Genomic DNA, 23,352 nt, shown 5'->3' on the forward strand with positions numbered 1-23,352 from the left:
AGATGCTACACAGCCAATAATGTATGTAAATGGTTTGAAGAGCACTGTGATGAATTTACCTTGGGCTCAAGATTTCCCGGATTTAAACCTAATGGAGAATCTGTAGTGCAGCCTCAGCTGAGTTGTGTGCGCTATTGATACTCAACCAACAAACCTAGAGCAGTCTGGTGACAGCGCTATATTCGGCATGGCTCCACATCCCTATTGAAACCCTCTATAGCTTCAGTGTCTCTTGCTGCATGTCTCGCAGTGGTCTGGACCACAAAAGGTGGTTATTCAGGTTTTTGATAGGTATTCACATTGATGTGACTTAGCAGTGTACAGAGCAGTATGTTTGAGTTTATATCCAGCGTCTAAATCAAAATTCCTGGAATGATGACAAGAGAACAATGGATACACAAACAACAAATTTCAGTGTTATCAGCTTTTTTGAAGCTAGAACCTCCTAGCTCCCATAGAAGTGGAGATATGGGCTAAAACGTTCATCTGCAGCCACTGCCATGCATGATAGTCATATTGTATGAGAATAGTATCAGCCTACCTCATCGACCTCTATGCAGGGCAACCTAGGGGTCAGTTGTTAGAAACAATTTTCCAGCACCTACTCTGTAGGCCGCCCTTCACACTGCATGTGTTTCGAGGGAATAGTATTGGGCTGTGAGACCTACCTGCCTTGCACGGCAGCCTACACCTTGGGAGAAAAAAATGGTTCCAATGGCCATACAACTAGGCTGTCTCAAACAACTTGTACTTTTTGGGGCTAGTATTGGTCTTCTTAAACCGATCCCTTTTGCCAGTGATACAGGTGAGGATGGGCTTGGCTGAGTAGAGATGGGTAGGAGATGGATAATTCGCGATGAGGGAGGATGAAGTCAACAGATAAAAGGTGGAATGAGGAAATGAACAGAGAGAGAGAGAGAGAGAGAGAGAGAGAGAGAGAGAGAGAGAGAGAGAGAGAGAGGAGAGGAGGATGAATGGAGAGGTGGAAAGAAAGAGATTATATATATGAGAGAGAGAGAGAGAGAGAGAAGAAGAAGAAGAAGAAGAAGAGGATGTGGGAAGACTGTGTTGGAAGATTAGATAGAGAGCTGAGGGCTGGGGAATAAATGGATAACAGAAGAGAGAATGGGAGATCTATGTGGAATGGAGGGAGGAGGAGATAGCAGTGGCAGGGAGAGATGGGCAAAGAGAAATGGGAGGAGGAGGAGATACATTAGGCAGGTGGAACAAAGCAGATGGGGATTGAGCAGTTTGAAAAGAGAGAACAGTTTGAGGATGTAGGAGTAGAAGGACAGTGAGAGGGGCTGAATTGATTGGAAGAGTACATATGAGGAGATGGACAGGTAGAGCAGGGAGGCTTAAGTGCACAGAGGGACAGGATTATGAAGTGTTAGAGAGTGAGAGGAGAGAATAAGATATATGCAGTATATGAGGAATGTTACATAACAGAAGCTGCAGCGAAAAGAATGGTCTATATACAGTGTGTGATGGTTATAAGTGCAGATATTTTTATTGGTGATGGAGAACAATATACCTAATAATATTAATTTAGTATCTACTTCAGCTGCAGACTATTAGCTATAGCCATTAGGAATAGTGCTTTTTTTAGGATGGTTGGTTCCTTTTAGTAAATGGGGCATTAACAGCTATCTTCTCCTTGACGGCTGGTCAGACACTGAAGTTTGGACATATAGATGAAAAATGGTTAGTATATACTGACAGCAAAGTTCACTTAGTTGTGCAGTTACAACCATGACGAAAACATCAGCTGTAAATTATGTGATGTGTTTCCGGGAAGAGAGTTAGATGCAGGGAAATAGTAACCTATATGCTGATGTATGTACCTATCAAGATACCATGTATAAGAATATCTGCACTTACATCCACTGTACACTGATTACAAAACAATGTAGATTTATTTATGTCCAGTGTCTTTGGCCTAAAGCTCTCAACCGATTTCCACCAAATTTGACACACACACACACACACACACACACACACACACACAGCAAACTGCACTAGTGTGAGCACTGTATTTTAACCTACTGTTATGTAGGGTGCACTGCATAACGGGCTTGTTGTGTAGGACTGATATTGGTCTTCCTTATAACCTGCTTTGCGGTTCAGCCTTCCAGTTAGGGGCATGATGCAGTTCTCCAGTCACCAACGTGTAAGTGCAGTCATACTGGCCTGCTTCGTTAACTTGTGTTACAGTGGCTCCACATACAGAAAGGCATGGCCGATGGAAGGCTGAGGTGGGTAGAGGAGGGAGCTATTAGGGGATGGATAGCGAGAGATTTGTCCAGAGGGGTTGGGGAGAGGGGCAAGAAGGACATGGGCAGAGAGAGGTGGGGGGAAGGAGACAATTGTGAGAGGGGGGTAGGAGATTTACATAGGGTAGGTGATTTACATACAGAATGTGAAGTAGGAGGAGGCAAACAAGGAAAGGGGGCAGAAGAATGGGACAGAAAGAGGGTTCATGACGAGATGGACAGGTGGAGGAGGAGAAAGAGAGGTAGATGCAGGAGTCAGGTGGTAGAAGCAGAGGGGTATTGGGAATGTGGAAAAGGAAGAGGAGGAGCAGAATGTAAAGACGAGACGGAGGAGTTGGAGAAATAGAGGGGGAAGGAACATTTTGCGGCACTCAGAAGTGGACAGTCGTATGAAAACAGTTCTTTGCACTTAGCCATTCATACAAGCAAAGTGGCAAACTTAGGAACATTATGGTGCTGTTTTAAAACTTACGTGAATGTCTTGATAAGGACAAAAGTCTGATATTGTTCGCCACTTAGGTAAATCTGACTTCTGTGCTGCACTGACTGTCTTGTAATTTCATTGAAACATAGAGATAAAATTATTTGTATGAACCAGGTCACGTTGATGTTGACTTCAGTTTCAAATATTTCGTTTCAGATGATGCTGTTTCTTCTGGATGCTGGTGCTGATCCGTCTGCGGTATCAGTGCTTGGCTATAAGCCACTTCACACTGCAGTACTCACTGGAGATGAAAAACAAGTGAAATCTCTTTTGAAAAAGGGCGTAGATATCAACGATACGACCGAACACGACTTTACACCAATGATGATAGCGGCATGTATTCGAAATCTCAAAGTAAGTTACAGTTGCCAAGATGCTATTCTCCAAGGCTGTGACTTTCTAAAACAGATTCATGTCAGACATGATCCACAAACTATACTCGACCACAGCACTGGGAGAACTGAGTAGCCAAGTTCGACGAGAGGTAGTTTCACAAGAACCAGAAAGAGTTTCAATAACAGTTAATAGAAATTTGACGTTCATAACATTTTTGAGGTAATTACAGTTTCAATACGATTTCCAAATATTTCAACGAATTTCGATAGTCTCTGTAAGTTACGAGTGCTCGTGCACTACTTTTAGTAATGAATTCAACTTTCATCTGTGTTATGCTATCGTAAATCAAAGTTCAAATTATTGCAATGGTACCACAAATAAAACAAAGTGACCAGCGGTTGTACACACAGTGATTCCAAAAACGTATTCGTTACTACTTGCAGAACTAACCAGAAATTCTACTAAATCTTACAAATCGAACGACTTCCCAACCAAGTAATGCTATTATACCTCTCAAGGCACAAGGACATACAGTCCTACTATATCTACATGGTTTCTTTTCAATTCACACTTAAGTACCGGGCAGAGGGTTCATCGAACCATTTTCGTACTACTTCTCTTTCATTCCACTCTCGAATGGCGCGTGGGAAAAAGGAACACCAAATCTTTCCGTTCGACCTCTGATTTCTCTTATTTTATTATGATGATCATTTCTCCCTACGTAGGCGGGTGTCAACAAAATATTTCTGCATTTCGAAGAGAAAGTTGGTGATTGAAATTTTGCCACAAAGAAAACCGCCTTTGTTTGAGTGACTGCCATCGAACTCGCATATCATATCCGTGACACTCTCACTCCTGTTGCACGATAACACGAAACGAGCAGCCCTTCATTGCACTTTTTAGATGTCCTCCATCAGTCCTACCTGGTAAGAATTCCATACCGCGCAGCAGTATTCCAGCAGAGGACGGACAAGTATGATGCAGGCTGTCTCTTCAGTGGATTTGTCGCATCTTCTTAGTGTACTGCCAACAAAGCGCAGTCTTTAATACGCCTTCCCCACAATATTATCTATGTGGCCTTTTCAGTTTAAGTTGCTCGTAATTGTAATTCTTAGGTATTTAGTCGAGTTGAAAGTCCTTAGATTTGTGCAATTTATGGTATACCCAAAATTTATCCGATTTCTTTTAGTACCCATGTGAATGACCTCGCACATTTCTTTGTTTATTGCCAATTGCCACTTTTCTCACTATACAGAAATCCTCTCTAGATATTTTTGTAATTGGAACTGGTCGTCCGATTATTTTACTATACGGTAAATTATAGCGTCATCTGCTCAGATTATGGCCTAAATAATATATGTATATCAGGAACAGCAGAGGGCCTATGACACTACCTTGAGGAACTCCAGATATCACTTCTGTTCTACTCTATGATTTACCGTCTATCTATTTGATTAATAGTCGCTTGTGAGGAACGGTATCAAAAGCCTTCTGGAAATCTAGGAATATGGAATCGATCTGAGATCCCTTGTATGCAGCACTTATTACTTCATGGGAATAAAGAGCTAGCTGTGTTGCACAAGAGTTATATTTTCTAAATCCGTGTTGGTTGTGTACCAATAAGTCATTTTCATCAAGGTGATTCGTAATGTTCGAGTACAGTATATGCTCCAAAATCCTACTGCAAATTGAGATCTGCGGAATGGGTCTGTAATGCAATGGGTTACTCCTGTTTCCTTGCTTCAATATTGGTGTGACCTGTGCTACTTTCGAGTCTTTAAGGACAGAGCATTCGTCAAGTTAGCGGCTGTATATGATTGCTAAGAAAGACGCTATTGGGTCTGCATGCTCGGAAAGGAATCTGATTGGTATAAAATCTGGACCGGAAGACTTGCCATTCTTAAGTCATTTGAGTTATTTCTCAACACCTTAGATATCTAGTTGTATGTCACTCATGCTAACAGCTGTTCTTGTTTCGAATTCTGGAACATTTACTTAGTCTTCTTTCGTGAAGAAATTACGGAAAACAGTACTTAGTAACTCGGCTTTAGTGGTACCATCATCAGTAACATTTCCATCGCCATCGCGCAGTGAAGGTATTGACTGTTTTTTGCCACTGGTGTACTTTACATACGTCCAGACACTCTTTGGATTTTCTACCATACTTTGAGACAGTATTTCATTGTGTAAACTAATAAAAGCATCTCGCATTGACGTCCGCACTAAATAAAGAGCTTCCGTGAAACTCAGCCAGTCTTGAGAATTTTGCGTTCTTCTGAATTTCGGATGCATTTTTCGTTGCTTCTGCAACAGTGTTCTGACGTGTTTTGTGTATCATGGTGGATCAGTCCCATCTCTTATTAACTTATGCGATATGAATCTATCTATTGCTGTCGATGCTGTATCTTTCAATTTGAGCCAAATCTGGTTTACACTTACATAATTAGCTTGTAAGAAATGGAGACCCTCTCTTAGGAAGGCACCAAGCGAATTTTTAGCTGCTGTTTTAAATAGATATTTTGCGTTTATTTTTAGTGATTTTGGTTGATATGGTTTTGAGCCTCGCTACAATGACATTGTGTTCACTAATCCCTGTATCCGCCACTACTCTCCCAATTAGATCAAGATTATTTGTGGCTAAGAGGTCAAGTGTGTTTTCGCAATCATTTACAATGCGTGTGGGCTAATGAACTGATTGTCCAAAGTAATTCTTAGAGAAAACATTTAGTACAATTTCAGAATCGAGGGTAGTTTGAAGTCTCCATCAATTAAAACTGTATGAGTGGGGTGTGTATTTGTAATGATATTCAAGTTTTCTTTGAACGATTCAGCTATTATATTATATGAGTCGGGGGGTCGGTAGGAGGAGCCAGTTATTACTATTATGGTACGGCTGTTGAGTATAACCTCCACCCATAGCACTTCACAGGAACTATTTCAACTTCACTACAAGATAAACTACTTCCAACAGACACAAACACACCGCCACGTACTTTATTTATTCTATCCTTTCTGGACACGGTTTAGGCCTCTGTAAAACTTTCGGCAGAATTTATATCTGGGTTTAGCCAGCTTTCTGTTCCTATAACGACTTCAGCTTCAGTGCTTTCTATCAACACTTGAAGTTCTGGTAATTTTCCAACACAGCTACTACAATTTACAACTACAGAACCGACTGTTGCTTGATCGATTCTCGTCGTTTCTCTATTCTGTACCCTTTGGGACTGGAGCTCTTTTTTATCTTTCCCGAGACTGTGTAACATAAAAAAAACGCCCAGTCCACGACACACAGCCCCTGCTACCCGTGTAGCCGCCTCCTGTGTGTAGTGGACACCTAACCTATTTGGCAGAACCCGAAACCCCACGACCCGATGGCGCAAGTCGAGGAATGTGCAGCCTACACGGTCGCAGAACCGTCTCAGCCTCTCATTCAGACCCTAAATGGGTTACTTGCTGTGTCTTTCATACCCACAAGCTAATGTAGTATTCCAACTTTTCTATTTATTGTTGCATGTTAGAATTTTATCTCACTTACTAGTAGAGCATTATAAACGACATTTTATGCATAAGTGAACGAAACTACTTTAAATATTTGCAGCCTGAGTATTGCAGCACATTTAGATGCTCAGAATACACACTACTAGGATTTTAAAGATACCCATCGTCTTCAGAGCAAACATTCACTTTAATTCAATGGAATTTTTCTAGTTTATGAATATCTTAATAGATGATAAGTATTTATTACATAAATTCTATCTAAATATGTAGACTTCACCTTAAACAAAAAAATTGTTTATTTCTTATTGTTACAACAGTAGCTATATGTGGATTTTCACTGTATTCACATCGACCTTCATTTGGTGTTTTTGCATTCCCAATATGTTTCATGGTTTATGTGACGAATGTTCATTAATAATGAGCTGGTTTATTCCTCTATTCAGCTACATTTCCTCAACACAAATTACATATTAACCAATGTTATATCCTCGAATGTACCGCGTGCTACAGAGATATCTGGTGGTGAAAGAATTAGTGAATGAGAAATGTCTTTAGATTCTTATTTGGAGTTAAGAGTACCTGCCGACTGTCTAAGAATATCTCTTGATATTCTCCTGCGTTGTCAGACGACAAATGGTTTATAAAAAGCGCATAATGCAATTGGGCTGTTACACTGTTAGTTTCCACAGGTCACTCTTAGTTCGGAAATTTAGTGACCATGAGCGCCAAACATCTAAGAGCCCAATGGTATGAATCTTTTTTCACCATTGTTGTGTAATTTAGGAGGTAATTACAAATGAAATAGCATATTTGGATGATTTACTCGTTAATATATCTTATTACTTGTTACTGCAGCCATAATGTTCATGTAATTCCAGATATATGTTAGTTTTTTATGTTTAAAAATGTTATTCCTCCGTTTCCAACGAAATTGTCATCTAAAGGTCCAATATCTGCGTGTTTCCCAAGTACCGCACCATCACTTCAATAATATTATTCAAGTGATCTGAATCTTATTTTAATCTAAAAATAATTGTTTATTAATGATAAGACAACTGGTGTTCAATCCAGTTACATCCCACAGTGTAGCTACATGCGGCGCCGTGGCTAGACAGCACACAATTACTCCAGCTGTTCAGCTTTTGTCACTGTTTTCCACTGGAGAAATGCGGTCAACAGTGCAGTTCCATTCATGAAATTGTAATCCATTCTTCTAAATTAATGTACATCTCTTTGTCCCACTGTATTTAATTACTATCATGTTACACATTCACCTTAATTAATCATTGTAGCCTTACTCTATTTTTAATGTAAAGCTTCTGGCAACTAGAAGAAGTATATCTACTGCACTAACGGAACTTACTTTTTTCTATTTGGTTTTATAAGCAGAACAATGTGCTATAATGAAGTGAATTATAAACGTTTTTCTTGTAACTTTCTTGCAAAGTTAGAAAAAAAGAAATTGAATTAACGTGACCCTATGTCTGAAAAATGACTACATCACCATATCAAGGGAGAGATGAAAGATACTATAGGAAAGTGAAAAAGAGCTCCTGTTGTGACAACGAGAAAAGCAACACTCTAAAAAAAGATGGATGACAAAGAGTACAGTAGTACAAAATACAGTGCTGTTAGCAGTACTAGGTGTGTCTTTCAGTGTTTTGTACACATGGTGGTACTTACTATAAAGCCTGTAACACAAAGCTCGCGTGACTGCACGAGCCCTATGAATTTCGTACTATTTGTTAAGACACAAAGTAGAGGCTTTTCTCTACAACCTTATTGTACACAGAAAAAGCCGTCAGTGCTTTATAAATATCATAATAATATAACTTTTACATCATGCTTATTTGGAGCTTCTCACATTACTTAACATTCTCAGTATACTGCTCTTCACATAAATCCCAAGATTTATGGCACAAATGCAAAAACCTTTATTGGCCATCTGTTACAGACCCGCAACAGAGTCTGGCCAAACTATAATCTCGATTTTGATCTCGCCCAGTAATAAATACAAGAACACACATGACCACGAAAGATACTGGAGCAAGACAGACGAACTTCCTCCAGTACAAAGCTCCCTTCACACCCGGCCTGCTTCCCCCCTCCCCTCCTTCGCCTCTGATAACTTGGAAGTACCTTCAATAAACCTTTAGTCACTGTTACTTCATTCGGCAGAAAATGCATTTCTGTGTAGACGAGATACGTGTATAACAATGACGAAAGTTTTCGTTACGGCCTTTGTTGTGCACGGTCTAACTCATTGGCTGCTTTTTTCCATATGGCGTCAACAAGCAGAGTGAGTGCCGTTTACAGTAGTGTTTTGCTTGTGAAACGGTCTGTGAAATTTGACTTCATATTCACGGCTTTCAGATAAAGAAAAGCGGACCACACGTCTTAATTCAGACGTCAATGATATCTCAGTATAGAGAGATATAGTGTTACTGAAGTGAAGATGTATTTCATCATTAAGAATTGACGATAGCAGGAACTGTAAAGAATCATTGTATATTACAACGCATTATGTCCTTCAGTCACACTCTCTTTCCATCCAGAGGAATTCGAACCCACCACTGTCCAACACTCAGTATCGAGTAAGGTCAAATCTGTGACACGTTACGCATCAGAAGGTGCAGTCACTGTCACGGAGCTAGCTCTATTCTTGTATCAATAGGACAGTAGATATTATGTCTTTGTATTAAATTACGAGCCTCTACGCAGAAACTAATTACTCATTTAGATTTTTATGTGGGCTTTGGTAGTGTAAGTCACAAAATCGTTGCTTGTTTTATATGTATGAGCTACAGCCATGTGTTTTAGTAACTGTGCAGCTTATATTTTCGCCGTCTGTAGACCTGATGTTGTTTCTTTGGAAAAGACAGCTACTGTTATGAAACAGCTCAGTCATGTGCCGGCTTCCGTTCGTAAACTGCCCGGATTGTAGACCCTTTGCTTGTGTCTGACAGGGTGTAGTGAAACAGAGTCAGTGACCAAATTAATAGCTTCTTATTGTGTTATATGGAGATTAACAGTAAAAATCAATTTATAAAAGATAGCTTGGTTGGTTTGTACCTTTCTAAGTACTTACTAATTTCCTTGGAACGCTAGAAGTAACATTGAGAAGAATAGTGCATGCCCTTTGCGGATGCAGGAGGGGCTTGTCATTGTTCACGAACAGCCAAAGACGCTTATTGTCACGGTCAGCCTTATGCAGTGTGCTACTTCGGGTGCAACGATAGTTGAGAAACTGACACTTTGTGTGGAACAACTCAGGTGTCGCTTGTTTAGCCCACAGGTTCGGTGACAGAGGCGCTTCCAGCGTATCCGATGCACCGATGCAGGCAGTCTCGCTCACTGGAGAGTGAATGACATGTCATAACGCCATAACATCGGTCGAGGCAGAGAGGCAACGCGTGGACAGGCCATCTGGCCCCGCCTATTCATCCTGTGTGTGGAAAAGTGGCTGCTCAATCAGCAGGAACACTGGACGATGAGTTAGCTAGTTGTCAAGGGCCACAATGTAAGGCTTGTATGTAGTCTCTAAGAAAAATAGCGGCCAGGGCTGACAAGAAGTGTAATGTATGCTCACTATCCCTGATGGAAGGCCTCATTCAGTAATGATGATGAGGCCCTGCCTTATGGTATAAAGGACAATGGGCGCAGTCTTGTTCAAGTTCTGGCTAATGTTGATATCACTTATACCTATCGCTTGGGTTCTGTCGTCATCTCCTTTTCGTAATAGTGGTTGGCAGATGTGGTGAACAATGCTGACCGCGCTTGAGGGTGTAAGCATAGCTCCTGAGTTCCAGTATCATACCCTGAGTTGATTGGGTTTGGAGCTGAGTGGAGGGTGGGCTTTTTAACGGTCAGGGTTTCAGGGGTATAGGCTTTCGTCTTGCAGTGGGGAATGATAGGACTTCACAAGATCGTTTAATTTTTATTATTTATTAGGGTAGCCGATGGCTTGACGTCCTCTTAAGGACGTTCGCCCTTAGATACACGGAGAGTGTAATCAGATGAAATAGAATAGCAGGCATCAAATACCAAAATTTTAATACTAAACTGACGAAACATTCATAACAATGTTTCTCAGTTTAACTAAATCTAGGAAATCAGCGGCACTCATTATGAATTCGAAACCCAGAGGTCGAAAAATCTGAAGTAGAAATCTCCGAACTATTTAACGATGCATGGAACGTATATGGAAAAGGGAGGTTTGATTTCTCATGAGAGGAGTGTTAACTACAGTCGAATAATACGAGGGACGTTCAGAATGTAAGTTTCGTGATCATTTTTTGCAAGAGAAGATGATAACGCCAACTGACACAATTAACACATGGTGCTGGGTCAGCGACGGAAGGGCGTCAGCGGGGTAGGAGGTGGGGAGGGGGTGGAGTGAAGCAAGCGCAGAGTGCCGAACATGAGAAAGTAGCAGCAGACCAGCATGCTTTAGCTTATTCGAGTACACATCACGATGCCAGGAGGATGTGTATTGAAAACATATCGCCAATGGCAATAGACGAAGGCTCTTGAGTGAAGATGTTGTACACTGGGACGATAACGTAAGATCACTCACAGCAAGACTTATACGGGGGCAGATTCGTCGTTTCAGGTAAGAGACTGTATCACCCGGCGTACAGACCCCATTTTGTCTCACTGGACTTCCACCTGTTCCCTGCACTGGGAACTGCACTTTCGGGACGTTACTTACAAACCAATACTGAAGCAGAGCAGGTTGTGCGACAATTCCTTGCGTTACAGGGCACCGACTTGCACGATAGTGGTTTCTTCAAACTGATTACACTCTATGAAAAACGTCTAAATGTCGGTGACGACTACTTCGAATAATAGTCCAAGGTGTGTAGTTCATGAATGCCGTGGTGTATTTGTTTCTGGGAATAAAGTTTCTGTTTGAAAAAGAAAGACGAATCCTAGTTTCGTAAGGTGTGTAGAGGTCGAATTTGAGTGTGAGGGTAAATTATCTCAATGCAACTAATCGGCATAAGTGAACCCAAGGTATATTTAACCCACATAATGTGAGTTTGGGAGCTATCTGCAAGTTGTCTTATTCTTAAAGAATCAAGTTAGCAGAGATCACTAGCAATTATTTTTATTATAATGACCGGTTTCGACAGCTCTACACTGTCATTATCCGAACATGTAACATTAATACACTCCTGGAAATTGAAATAAGAACACCGTGAATTCATTGTCCTAGGAAGGGGAAACTATTGACACATTCCTGGGGTCAGATACATCACATGATCACACTGACAGAACCACAGGCACATAGACACAGGCAAGAGAGCATGCACAATGTCGGCACTAGTACAGTGTATATCCACCTTTCCCAGCAATGCAGGCTGCTATTCTCCCATGGAGACGATCGTAGAGATGCTGGATGTAGTCCTGTGGAACGGCTTGCCATGCCATTTCCACCTGGCGCCTCAGTTGGACCAGCGTTCGTGCTGGACGTGCACACCGCGTGAGACGACGCTTCCTCCAGTCCCAAACATGCTCAATGGGGGACAGATCCGGAGATCTTGCTGGCCAGGGTAGTTGACTTACACCTTCTAAAGCACGTTGGGTGGCACGGGATACATGCGGACGTGCATTGTCCTGTTGGAACAGCAAGTTCCCTTGCCAGTCTAGGAATGGTAGAACGATGGGTTCGATGACGGTTTGGGTGTACCGTGCACTATTCAGTGTGCCCTCGACGATCACCAGAAGTGTACGGCCAGTGTAGGAGATCGCTCCCCATACCATGATGCCCTGTGTGCCTCGGTCGTATGCAGTCCTGATTGTGGCGCTCACCTGCACGGCGCCAAACACGCATACGACCATCATTGGCACCAAGGCAGAAGCGACTCTCATCACTGAAGACGACAAGTCTCCATTTGTCCCTCCATTCACGCCTCTCGCGACACCACTGGAGGCGGCCTGCACGATGTTGGACCGTTAGCGGAAGACGGCCTAACGGTGTGCGGGACCGTAGCCCAGCTTCATGGAGACGGTTGCGAATGGTCCTCGCCGATACCCCAGGAGCAACAGTGTCCCTAATTTGCTGGGAAGTGGCGGTGCGGTCCCCTATGGCACTGCGTAGGATCCTACGGTCTTGGCGTGCATCCGTGTGTCGCTGTGGTCCGGTCCCAGGTCGACGGGCACGTGCACCTTCCGCCGACCACTGGCGACAACATCGATGTACTGTGGAGACCTCACGCCCCACGTGTTGAGCAATTCGGCGGTACGTCCACCCGGCCTCCCGCATGCCCACTATACGCCCTCGCTCAAAGTCCGTCAACTGCACATACGGTTCACGTCCACGCTGTCGCGGCATGCTACCAATGTTAAAGACTGCGATGGAGCTCCGTATGCCACGGCAAACTGGCTGACACTGACGGCGGCGGTGCACAAATGCTGCACAGCTAGCGCCATTCGACGGCCAACACCGCGGTTCCTGGTCGTTAAGGGGACTGCTGACGTAAAGTGGGAAATCAGGGTCTGAGTCTTGGTCTCGTCCAGATTTTTATTCTTGTCATCACATTATGTAGCTGATGGTTGTACATATTTGCAACTGCAAATCTATGTCATGTACATTATTTACGTAAAACTTTCAGAACTGTTCGATGAGCAGATAAGACCCCAGTATCATCCCACTGTTTAGACATGACAATGTGAGAATGTAGCACATTAGGTCACCGAGTCAGAATCCCTACCACGATCAGACGACAATCGTTGGAAGTCAGCTAATTTAGTGGTGAAATCTTGGCATTAAATCTTTGCATTATAGGTCAAAATTGGTCTATTTTGAAAAGAGATCGAAAAATATTGTACCGAAACAATAAATTCAGCGGCAATTCTCCATAACACAGGTCTTTGATAAGTTTCTGGAGATATGTAACGTCAGTGGTGTAATAGTAGTAAATATTTTAAGCATTAAAACAGAATGGATAGTAACTTTGAAAACTTTCAGAATGGACATTTATTACACGTATTTCTTGGACAGCAATAAAGACAATCGAATTCTGACATGTAGCAGAATCATCCACACAATTATCATAATAAGGGTCCCCATCTCACATACACCTAGTCTCACACTTAGGAAGGAGAAAGTTCCACATAAGCATCCTATCAACACGAGACCTAGCTTCTTCAGCCTGTTAGATACGCATCTATAGGCATTTTATAAATGAGTCATGTTTCCACAACATTTCTAATTCGTTTCTCACTGATAGAGTCGCATTTCCTTCAACATGGTGCCTGTGTTGAAAGTCTATTACTGACTATGTTTGCAGATGCTGTGCTGCTATTACTCACGATACAACCTATGTGGCAGCGAAGGATCGACATCGGATTACATTTCACGCAATTTGGGTGCATGGATCCTGAGAAATCACTGTCCAGAACAACCAACACTGGTCGTAATAACTGCCTTGATATGACTGGGCCTTGAGTCAAACAGAGCGTCCATGGCGTGTACACGTACAGCTGCCCATGCGGCTTCAACACGATACTACAGTTCATCAAGAGTAGTGACTGGCGTATTCTGACCAGACAGTTGCTCGGCCACCATTGACCAGACGTTTTCAATTGGTGAGAGATCTGGAGAAAGTGCTGGCCAGGGCAGCAGTCGAACATTTTGTGTATCCAAAAATGTACGTACAAGACCTGCAACATGCAGTCGTGCATTATCCTACTAAAGTGTAGGGTTTAGCAGGGATCGAGTGAAGGGTAGAGCCATGGGTCGTAACACATTTGAAATGTAACGTCCACTCTTCAAAGTGCCGTGAATGCAAACAAGAGGTGAACGAGACGTGTAACAAACTGCATCCCATACTTTCACGCCGGGTGATACGCCAGTATGGCGATGACGAGTACACGCTTCCAATGTGAGTTCGATGTCGCCGAATTTGGATGCGACCCCATGATGCTGTAAACCGAAGCTGGTTTCATCATAAAAAATGACGTTTAGCCATTCGTGCACCCAAGTTCGTCGTTTAGTACACCATCGAAGGCGCTCCTGTCAGCGATGCAGCGCCAATGGTAGCCGCAGCCATGGTCTCTGAGCTGATAGTCCATGCTACTGCAAGCGTCGTCGAACTGTTCGTGCAAATGGTTGTTGTCTTGCAAACGTCCCCCTCTGTTGACTCAGGCATCGAGACTTGGCTGCACGATCCGTTACAGCCAGGCGCATAAGATGCCTGTCATCTCGACTGCTAGTGATACGAGGCCGTTGGGATCCAGCACGGCGTTCCGTATTACCCTCCTGATCCCACCAATTTCATATTCTGCTAACAGTTATTGGATCTCAACCAAAGGGAGCAGCAATGTTGCGATACGATAAACCGCATACGTGATAGGCTACAATCCGACCTTTATCAACGTCGGAAACGTGATGGTACGCATTTCTCCTCCTTACACGAGGCATCACAACAACGTTTCACCAGGCAACGCCGGTCAACTGCTGTTTGTGTATGCGACATCGGTTGGAAACTTTGCTCATGTCAGCACATTGTAGGTGTCGCCACCGTTGCCAACCTTGTGTGAATGCTCTGAAAAGCTTATCATTTGCATATCACAGCATCTTCTTCCTGTCGGTAAAATTTCGCGTCTGTAGCATGTCATATTCGTGGTGTAGCAATTTTAATGGCCAGCATTGTACCTGTATGGCAAGCAATATCATGTTTTCAGCAAAGGGTACTTTCGCAGAGGGCTACAGTATTGCATTTGAGTAAATGTAAGAGAACCAAGCGACACTTTCGTGAAATTACATCTAAGATCTAGTTCATTTATCTATGGTATGTTGTCCATTGATAATTCCACATTCACATCTCCATTTCCTTCTTGCTGGCCACAGTGAAGTGCATTTCAGAAGGTGTGTTCTACTGTAACATTTATAACGGCTTTTCATGTTCTATTCACGTATGGAATGCAGAAATAATGAGTGTTTAAATGCCTCTCTATGTGCTGTAATTCATATAATCTTTCCTCAGTATCCCTATGAGAGCTAAAACTAGCAATGTATAGAGTATTCATAGAGTTATCTTTTAAAATCAGTTCTTGAAGCTTTGTTGGCATGCTTTCTCGGCGTAGTTTACCTTTAGCTTCAAGTATCTGCCAGTTTAATTCTTTAACCAGCTCTGTAATAATCTCCCTGGGTCAATGAAACCACTGACCATTCGTGCTGCTCTTCTCTACATATGTTCATTACCCTGTTAGTCCTTTTGGCTAGCGCGCATCTCGTGGTCGTGCGGTAGCGTTCTCGCTTCCCACGCCCGGGTTCCCGGGTTCGATTCCCGGCGGGGTCAGGGATTTTCTCTGCCTCGTGATGGCTGGGTGTTGTGTGTTGCCTTTATATTTGTTAGGTTTAAGTAGTTCTAAGTTCTAGGGGACTGATGATCATAGATGTTAAGTCCCATAGTACTCAGAGCCAATAGAACCTTTTTGCTAGTGGTCCCACACCCCTGGGAAATGTTATGGGACGTTTCACAGAGTGATGTGAAAGCAGTCCCTTTGTAGATTGACTGTTTTTCCATAGTATTCTGCCAATCAACAGAATCCTAATACCTGCTCTACCCATGACTGAGGCTACATGATAATTCTATATGATATGCCTACAAATCGTTACAGACAGGGATTTGTATCAGTTAATGGATTCCGACTGTGGCTCGTTGATAAACTGTCATAGGACTCTTCGTTTGTTTTCGTTTGGCGAAGGGCAAATGTTTAAATTCATGGACATTAAAGCCGTTTGTCAGTCCATAGGCCACACTGAATTCTCAGCACGTCTACCTCCCTACAGATAACTACATCATCTAAGAAAATGTCAGGTTACTATAAGTATTACGCACAAATATGGACAGTTAGAAACTAAACACTCTGCGTTACAACTGATGTTACGTTCTCATCTGTCGATGACTCTTCATTCAAAAGAACGTCCTGCGCCCTCGCAAATAAACAAAAAGTCAGAAATACAGCCTCAAATTTCGCTTGGCTGCCCATACGATCGTACTTCTTATAATAGACGTAGGGTTGGTACTAACTCAAATGTTCTTCGGAAATTGAGAAATACTGCTTCTAAGAGACAGTCTTCATCCATGGTATGTTCTTGGATCACATCTGCTACCCTTCCTATCGATGGGTGTGACCTATGCTTTCTTCCAGTTGAGGGGCATGGTTTTTAGTTCGAGAGATATAAGACTTATTGCAGGTACAACCTCAGCCACAAATTGCTTACAGAATCTGGTAAGGACTCCATCGGACCTTTGACAACAGGCAACAAATTTTTGTACCATTGGCAAAAGTATGAAGAAGGTATTGCTCATACGATTGGAGGTATTGCTGTGAATCCACACACATCATAAAGACGGACGTACAGTCATGTTCAGAAGTATCCGAATGACCTGATTTGCATTTCTCCTGATTCGCATGAAACTTACATAGCGCAGCTGTCTAGCAGGTCCTCTAAAGGCAACTCAGTACAGTTGTTTGACTATTGAAAATGGTTCCAACAAGTCACCACTAAAAAACACAGCTCTTTATCGCAATAACTCAAGATGTAAAGAAATACCACGGTACTACAAATATCAGGGAACACCTCATCACAGGTAATTCTGTCCTTAAGGCTTGTAGCTCACGTTTATTACAGTAAATTACATACCTGAAACGTCACCACACTCATTATTGTGTCAAATAGGTAATGAAAGTAGTACGTTCGTCGTATTCATAATCTCCTCTTCAAATTATCATACCGTACATTATATTTGACACAAAAAGACGTTAAAAATTTAAGTTATTTACGAGAAGCTAGTTGAGAATATGTATGAACTTGAAATGACACGACGAACCGTATCGTTCTGAATATGGATTCAAACCCAGCTCATGCAGACTAAGCAAAGATTTCGTGACTGACGGAAAGTAACAATCATTGCTGACTAGGCATACAGAGAGTGATATACCTCGATTTTTGACAGTATGTGTCAGCAAATATCAACTTTAAATTACATAACGTAAACATTCTTAATGGACGGGAATTCCTACCGAGCATCTATTGTCCTCGTTAAGGAACTACGAGAGATGTTAAATATTGCTTCTTCACAAATAACTTACATGAAATGCCGTGAGGTAAAGCTTTGTTTTGGACAGGGATTAAAACCCAGAATCTAATCGGATTGATATCGAAGCACAATAAACTGTGTTATATCGGATTTTCTCTGCAGTAGCTAGATGTTTTAACTGAAATGACGAGACGAAAGCTTAATTTTTTCCTTCCCAGGACTCCAAACCAGCACATATCGCGGTTATATTCTAAAGAAAACGAACGCTAAATATGGGTTTGTTATACCAGCAGCGACATGTCAGCATGTTTGAACTAGAAATAATATGACGAAGACTTCAGTGCTGACTGGGAATCGAACCCCACACATAACGTGGTTGACTACAAACAAAGAGACGTCAGCAACCGAATTTTTCTCCACCAGCGGTTCGGAATAACATCCTTGAAGTTACAGTTATCTAGAAAGTAGCTCTGTGTCGCACTGGGAGTCAAAATCGTCAGATATCGTTAGTGTTGACAATGAATGAAAGTACATTGTTGTTGTTGTTGTTGTTGTGATCTTCAATCCTGAGATCTCCATGGTATTCTATCCTGCGCAAGCTTCTTCATCTCCCAGTACCTACTGCAACCTACATCCTGCTGAACCTCTTTTATGTATTCATGTTTTGGTCTCTCTCTACGATTTTTATACTCCACGCTGCCCTCCAGTTCTAAATTGGTGATCCCATGATACCTCATAATATGTCTTATCAACCGATCCCTTCGTCTAGTCAAGTTGTGACACAAATTCCTCTTCTCCCCAATTCTGTTCAATACCTCCTCATTAATTATGTGATGTACCCATCTAATCTTCAGCATTCTTCTGTAGCACCACATTTCGAAAGCTTCTATTCTCTTCTTGTCTAAACTAATTTTCGTCCACGTTTCACTTCCATACATGGCTACACTCCCTACAAATACTTTCAGAAACGACTTCCTGACAGTTGAGTTTATACTCGATGTTAACAAATTTCTCTTCTTCAGAAACGCTTTAACTGACAGTTAAGTTTATACTCGATGTTAACAAATTTCTCTTCTTCAGAAACGCTTTCCTTGCCATTGCCGGTCTACATTTTATAACCTCTCTACCTCGACCATCATCAGTTATTTTGCTCCGCATATAGCAAAACTCCTTTACCACTTTAAGCGTCTGATTTCCTAATCTAATTACGGCAGCATCACCCGATTTAATTTGACTACATTCCATTATCCTCGTTTTGCTTTTGTTTATGTTCATCTTATAACCTCCTTTCAAGACACGGTCCATTCCGTTCAACTGCTCTTCCAGGGCCTTTGCAGTCTCTGACAGAATTACAATGTCATTATCGGCGAACCTCAAAGATTTTATTTTTTCTCCATGGATTTTAATACCTTCTAACAAAAATTTCATTTGTTTCCTTTACTGCTTGCTCAATATACAGATTGAATAACATCGGGGATAGGCTACAACCGTGTCTCACTCCCTACCCAACCACTGCTTGCCTTTCATGCCGCCGACTCTTACAACTGCCGTCTGATTTCTGTACAAATTGTAAAAAGCCATTCGATCATTATGTTTTACTTGTGCCACCTTCAGAATCTGAAAGAAAGTTTTCCAGTCAACACTGTCAAAAGCTTTCTCTTAGTCTACAGATGCTATAAACGTAGGTTTGTCTTGCCTTAATCTATTTTTTAAGACAAGTCGTAGGGTCACTATCGCCTCACGTGTTCCAACATTTCTGGAATTTTCCCGAGGTCGGCTTCTACCAGTTTTTCCACTCGTCTGTAAAGAATTCGTGTAAGTATTTTGAGACCGTGGCTTATTAAACTGATAATTCGGTAATTTTCACATCTGTCAACGCCTGCTCTCTTTCGGATTAGAATTATTATATTCTTCTTGATGACTAAGGGAATTTCGCCTGTCGCATACATCTTGCTCGCCAGATGGTAGAGTTTTGTCAGGACTGGCTCTCCCAAGACTGTCAGTAGTGCTAATGGGATGTCATCTACTCCCGGGGCCTTGTTGCGGCTTAGGTATTTCAGAGCTCTGTCGAACTCTTCACGCAATATTATACCTCCGATTTCATCTTCATCCTCTTCCATTTATATAATATTGTCCTCAAGAACATCGCCCCTGTATAGACCCTCTATATACTACTTCCACCTTTTTACGTTCCCTTCTTTGCTTAGAACTGGGTTTCCATCTGAGCTCTTGATATTCATGCATGTGGTTCTCTTTTCATCAAAGGTCTCTTTAATTTTCCTGTAGGCAATATCTAACTTACCCCTCATGAGACAAGCCTCTACATCCTTACATTTGTCCTCTAACCTTCCCTGTTTAGCCATTCTGCGCTTCCTGTCGATCCCATTTTGGAGACGTTCGTATTCCTTTTTGCCTGCTTCATTTACAGCGTTTTTGTATTTTCTCCTTTCATCAATTAAATTCAATATCACTTCTCTTACCCAAGCATTTCTATTAGCCCCCGTCTTTTTACCTACTTGATCCCCTGATGCCGTCATTATTTCGTTTCTCAAAGCAACCTATTCTTCGTCTACTGTATGTCTTTCCCCCATTCTTGTCAATCGTTCCCTAATGATCTCCCAGAAGCTCTTTACAACCTCTGGTTCTTTTAGTTTATACAGGTCCCATCTCTTCAATTTCCCACCATTTTGCAGTTTCTTCAGTTTTAATCTACAGTTCATAACCGATAGATTGAGATCAGAGTCCACATCCGCCACTGGAAATGTCTTACAATTTAGATCCTGGTTCCTGAGTCTCTGTCTTACCATTATATATACCTTCCAGTATCTCCAGGCTTCTTCCATGTATACAACCCTCTTTCATGACTCTTGAACCAAGTGTTAGCTATAATTAAGTTATGCTCTGTGCAAAATTCTACCAGGCGGCTTCCGCTTTCATTCCCTACTTCCATTCCATATTCAGCTACTACGTTTCCTTCTCTTCCTTTTTCAACTGTCGAGTTCCAGTCACCCGTGACTACTAAATTTTAGTCTTCCATCACAATCTGAATTATTTCTTTTATCTCTTCGTCGACTGCGGAGCTATTGGCATATAAACCTGTACTACCGTAGTATGTATGGGCTTCGTATCTATCTTGGCCATAATAATGCGATCACTATACTGTTTATAGTGGTTTACCCGCATTCCTATTTTCCTATACATTATTAAACCTACTCCAGCATTACCTCTATTTGATTTTGTATTTATAACCCTGTATTCACCTGACCATAAGTCTTGTTCCTCCTGCCACCGAACTTTACTAATTCCCATTATTTCTAACGTTAACCTTTTCATTTCCATTTTGAAAATTTCTAACCAACCTGTCCGATTCATGGATCTGACATTCCACGCCAGTTATCTTTCTCCTGATGACAACGTACACGTGAGTAGCCCCTACCCAGAGATCTGAATAGGGATCTATTTTATCTCCAAAAAATTTTACCCAAGAGGATGCCATCATAATTTATCCATACAGTAAAGCTGCATGTCCTCAGGATAAATTACGGTAATAATTTCCCCTTGCTTCCAGCCATTTTCAGTACCAGCACAGCAAGGCTGTTTTGGTTAGTATTACAAGGCCAGATCATTCAATCATCCAGGCTGTTGCACCTGCAACTACACTCCTGGAAATGGAAAAAAGAACACATTGACACCGGGGTGTCAGACCCACCATACTTGCTCTGGACACTGCGAGAGGGCTGTACAAGCAATGATCACACGCACGGCACAGCGCACACACCAGGAACCGCGGTGTTGGCCGTCGAATGGCGCTAGCTGCGCAGCATTTGTGCACCGCCGCCGTCAGTGTCAGCCAGTTTGCCGTGGCATACGGAGCTCCATCGCAGTCTTTAACACTGGTAGCATGCCGCGACAGCGTGGACGTGAACCGTAAGTGCAGCTGACGGACTTTGAGCGAGGGCGTATAGTGGGCATGCGGGAGGCCGGATGGACGTACCGCCGAATTGTTCAACACGTGGGGCGTGAGGCCTTCACAGTACATCGATGTTGTCGCCAGTGGTCGGCGGAAGGTGCACGTGCCCGTCGACCTGGGACCGGACCGCAGCCACGAACGGATGCACGCCAAGACCGTAGGATCCTACGCAGTGCCGTAGGGGACCGCACCGCCACTTCCTAGCAAATTAGGGACACTGTTGCTCCTGGGGTATCGCAACCGTCTCCATGAAGCTGGGCTACGGTCCCGCACACCGTTAGGCCGTCTCCCGCTCACGCCCCAACATCGTGCAGCCCGCCTCCAGTGGTGTCGCGACAGGCGTGAATGGAGGGACGAATGGAGAAGTGTCGTCTTCAGCGATGAGAGTCGCTTCTGCCTTGGTGCCAATGATGGTCGTATGCGTGTTTGGCGCCGTGCAGGTAAGCGCCACAATCAGGAGTGCATACGACCGAGGCACACAGGGCCAACACCCGGCATCATGGTGTGGGGAGCGATCTCCTACACTGGCCGTACACCTCTGGTGATCGTCGAGAGGACAATGAATAGTTCACGGTACCTCCAAACCGTCATCGAACCCATCGTTCTACCATTCCTAGACCGGCAAGGGAACTTGCTGTTCCAACAGGACAATGCACGTCCGCATGTATCCCGTGCCACCCAACGTGCTCTAGAAGGCGTCAGTCAACTACCCTGGCCAGCAAGATCTCCGGATCTGTCCCCCATTGACCATGTTTGGGACTGGATGAAGCGTCGTCTCACGCGGTCTGCACGACCAACACGAACGCTGATCCAACTGAGGCTCCAGGTGGAAATGGCATGGCAAGCCGTTCTACAGGACTACATCCAGCATCTCTACGATCGTCTCCATGGGAGAATAGCAGCCTGCATTGCTGGGAAAGGTGAATATACACTGTGCTAGTGCCGACATTGTGCATGCTCTGTTGCCTGTGTCTATGTGCCTGTGGTTCTGTCAGTGTGATCATGTGATGTATCTGACCCCAGGAATGTGTCAATAAAGTTTCCCCCTTCCTGGGACAATGAATTCACGGTGTTCTTATTTCAATCTCCAGGAGTGTATTTTAAAGGCTGTTGCCCCTCTTCAGGAGTCACACGTTTGTCTGGCCTCTCAACAGATACCCCTCTATTTTGGTTGCACCTATGGTACGGCTATCTGAATCGCTGAGGCACGCAAGACCCCCCACCAATGTCAACGTCCATGGTTCATGAGGAGGAAAGTACATTAAAAATCAAAATTATTATCCACCAGCAGATAGGTGTTCTCATGCTAGAGATTGACTCAACATACCGAAAACTTAAGTGCCGTCAGGGTTCGAACCCCTTCTCGCACAGTATGTGGAGATTTTGCGGAATCTGCAGTTTTGGGCTAACAACAAATTGTACTCGAGCTGTACTGTCTCGAAGGGATCAAATTCCACCACAAGAGCAGTGTGAGTTGAATTCCCAGTTCAGAACTAATTTTATCGACATACAGAATCTCAAAAAAAAAAAAAAAAAATGGAACAAGTGTCCTGTGTCCCTCCATAGCACTTCTTTCGTCACTAGAAATAAATAACTGGTATAAGAAAGGTTACTGATGATAGTCTCTACATGTCGCCATTCCTGACTTTATTGTGGTTTAACTTAATGTCTACTTGGTAGAGAAGGAATATAATGTTGAATGTGAATTCCAGACCACAATGCCATTATACCTTC

At 42.8% G+C, this 23,352-nt stretch overlaps 1 protein-coding gene across 1 annotated transcript in view; it reads left to right on the forward strand.

Annotated features, from left to right (window-relative positions):
- Positions 1–23,352, forward strand: part of LOC126355974 (uncharacterized) — a 626,068-nt gene that overhangs the window by 507,930 nt on the left and 94,786 nt on the right. The window contains exon 19 of the mRNA XM_050006583.1: positions 2,914–3,111. Within this exon, the coding sequence (XP_049862540.1) occupies positions 2,914–3,111 (198 nt within the window). The remainder of the gene's footprint in view (positions 1–2,913; positions 3,112–23,352) is intronic.

This window comes from Schistocerca gregaria, chromosome 3 (genome assembly GCF_023897955.1).
Source record: "Schistocerca gregaria isolate iqSchGreg1 chromosome 3, iqSchGreg1.2, whole genome shotgun sequence".
Lineage (NCBI taxonomy): Eukaryota > Metazoa > Arthropoda > Insecta > Orthoptera > Acrididae > Schistocerca > Schistocerca gregaria.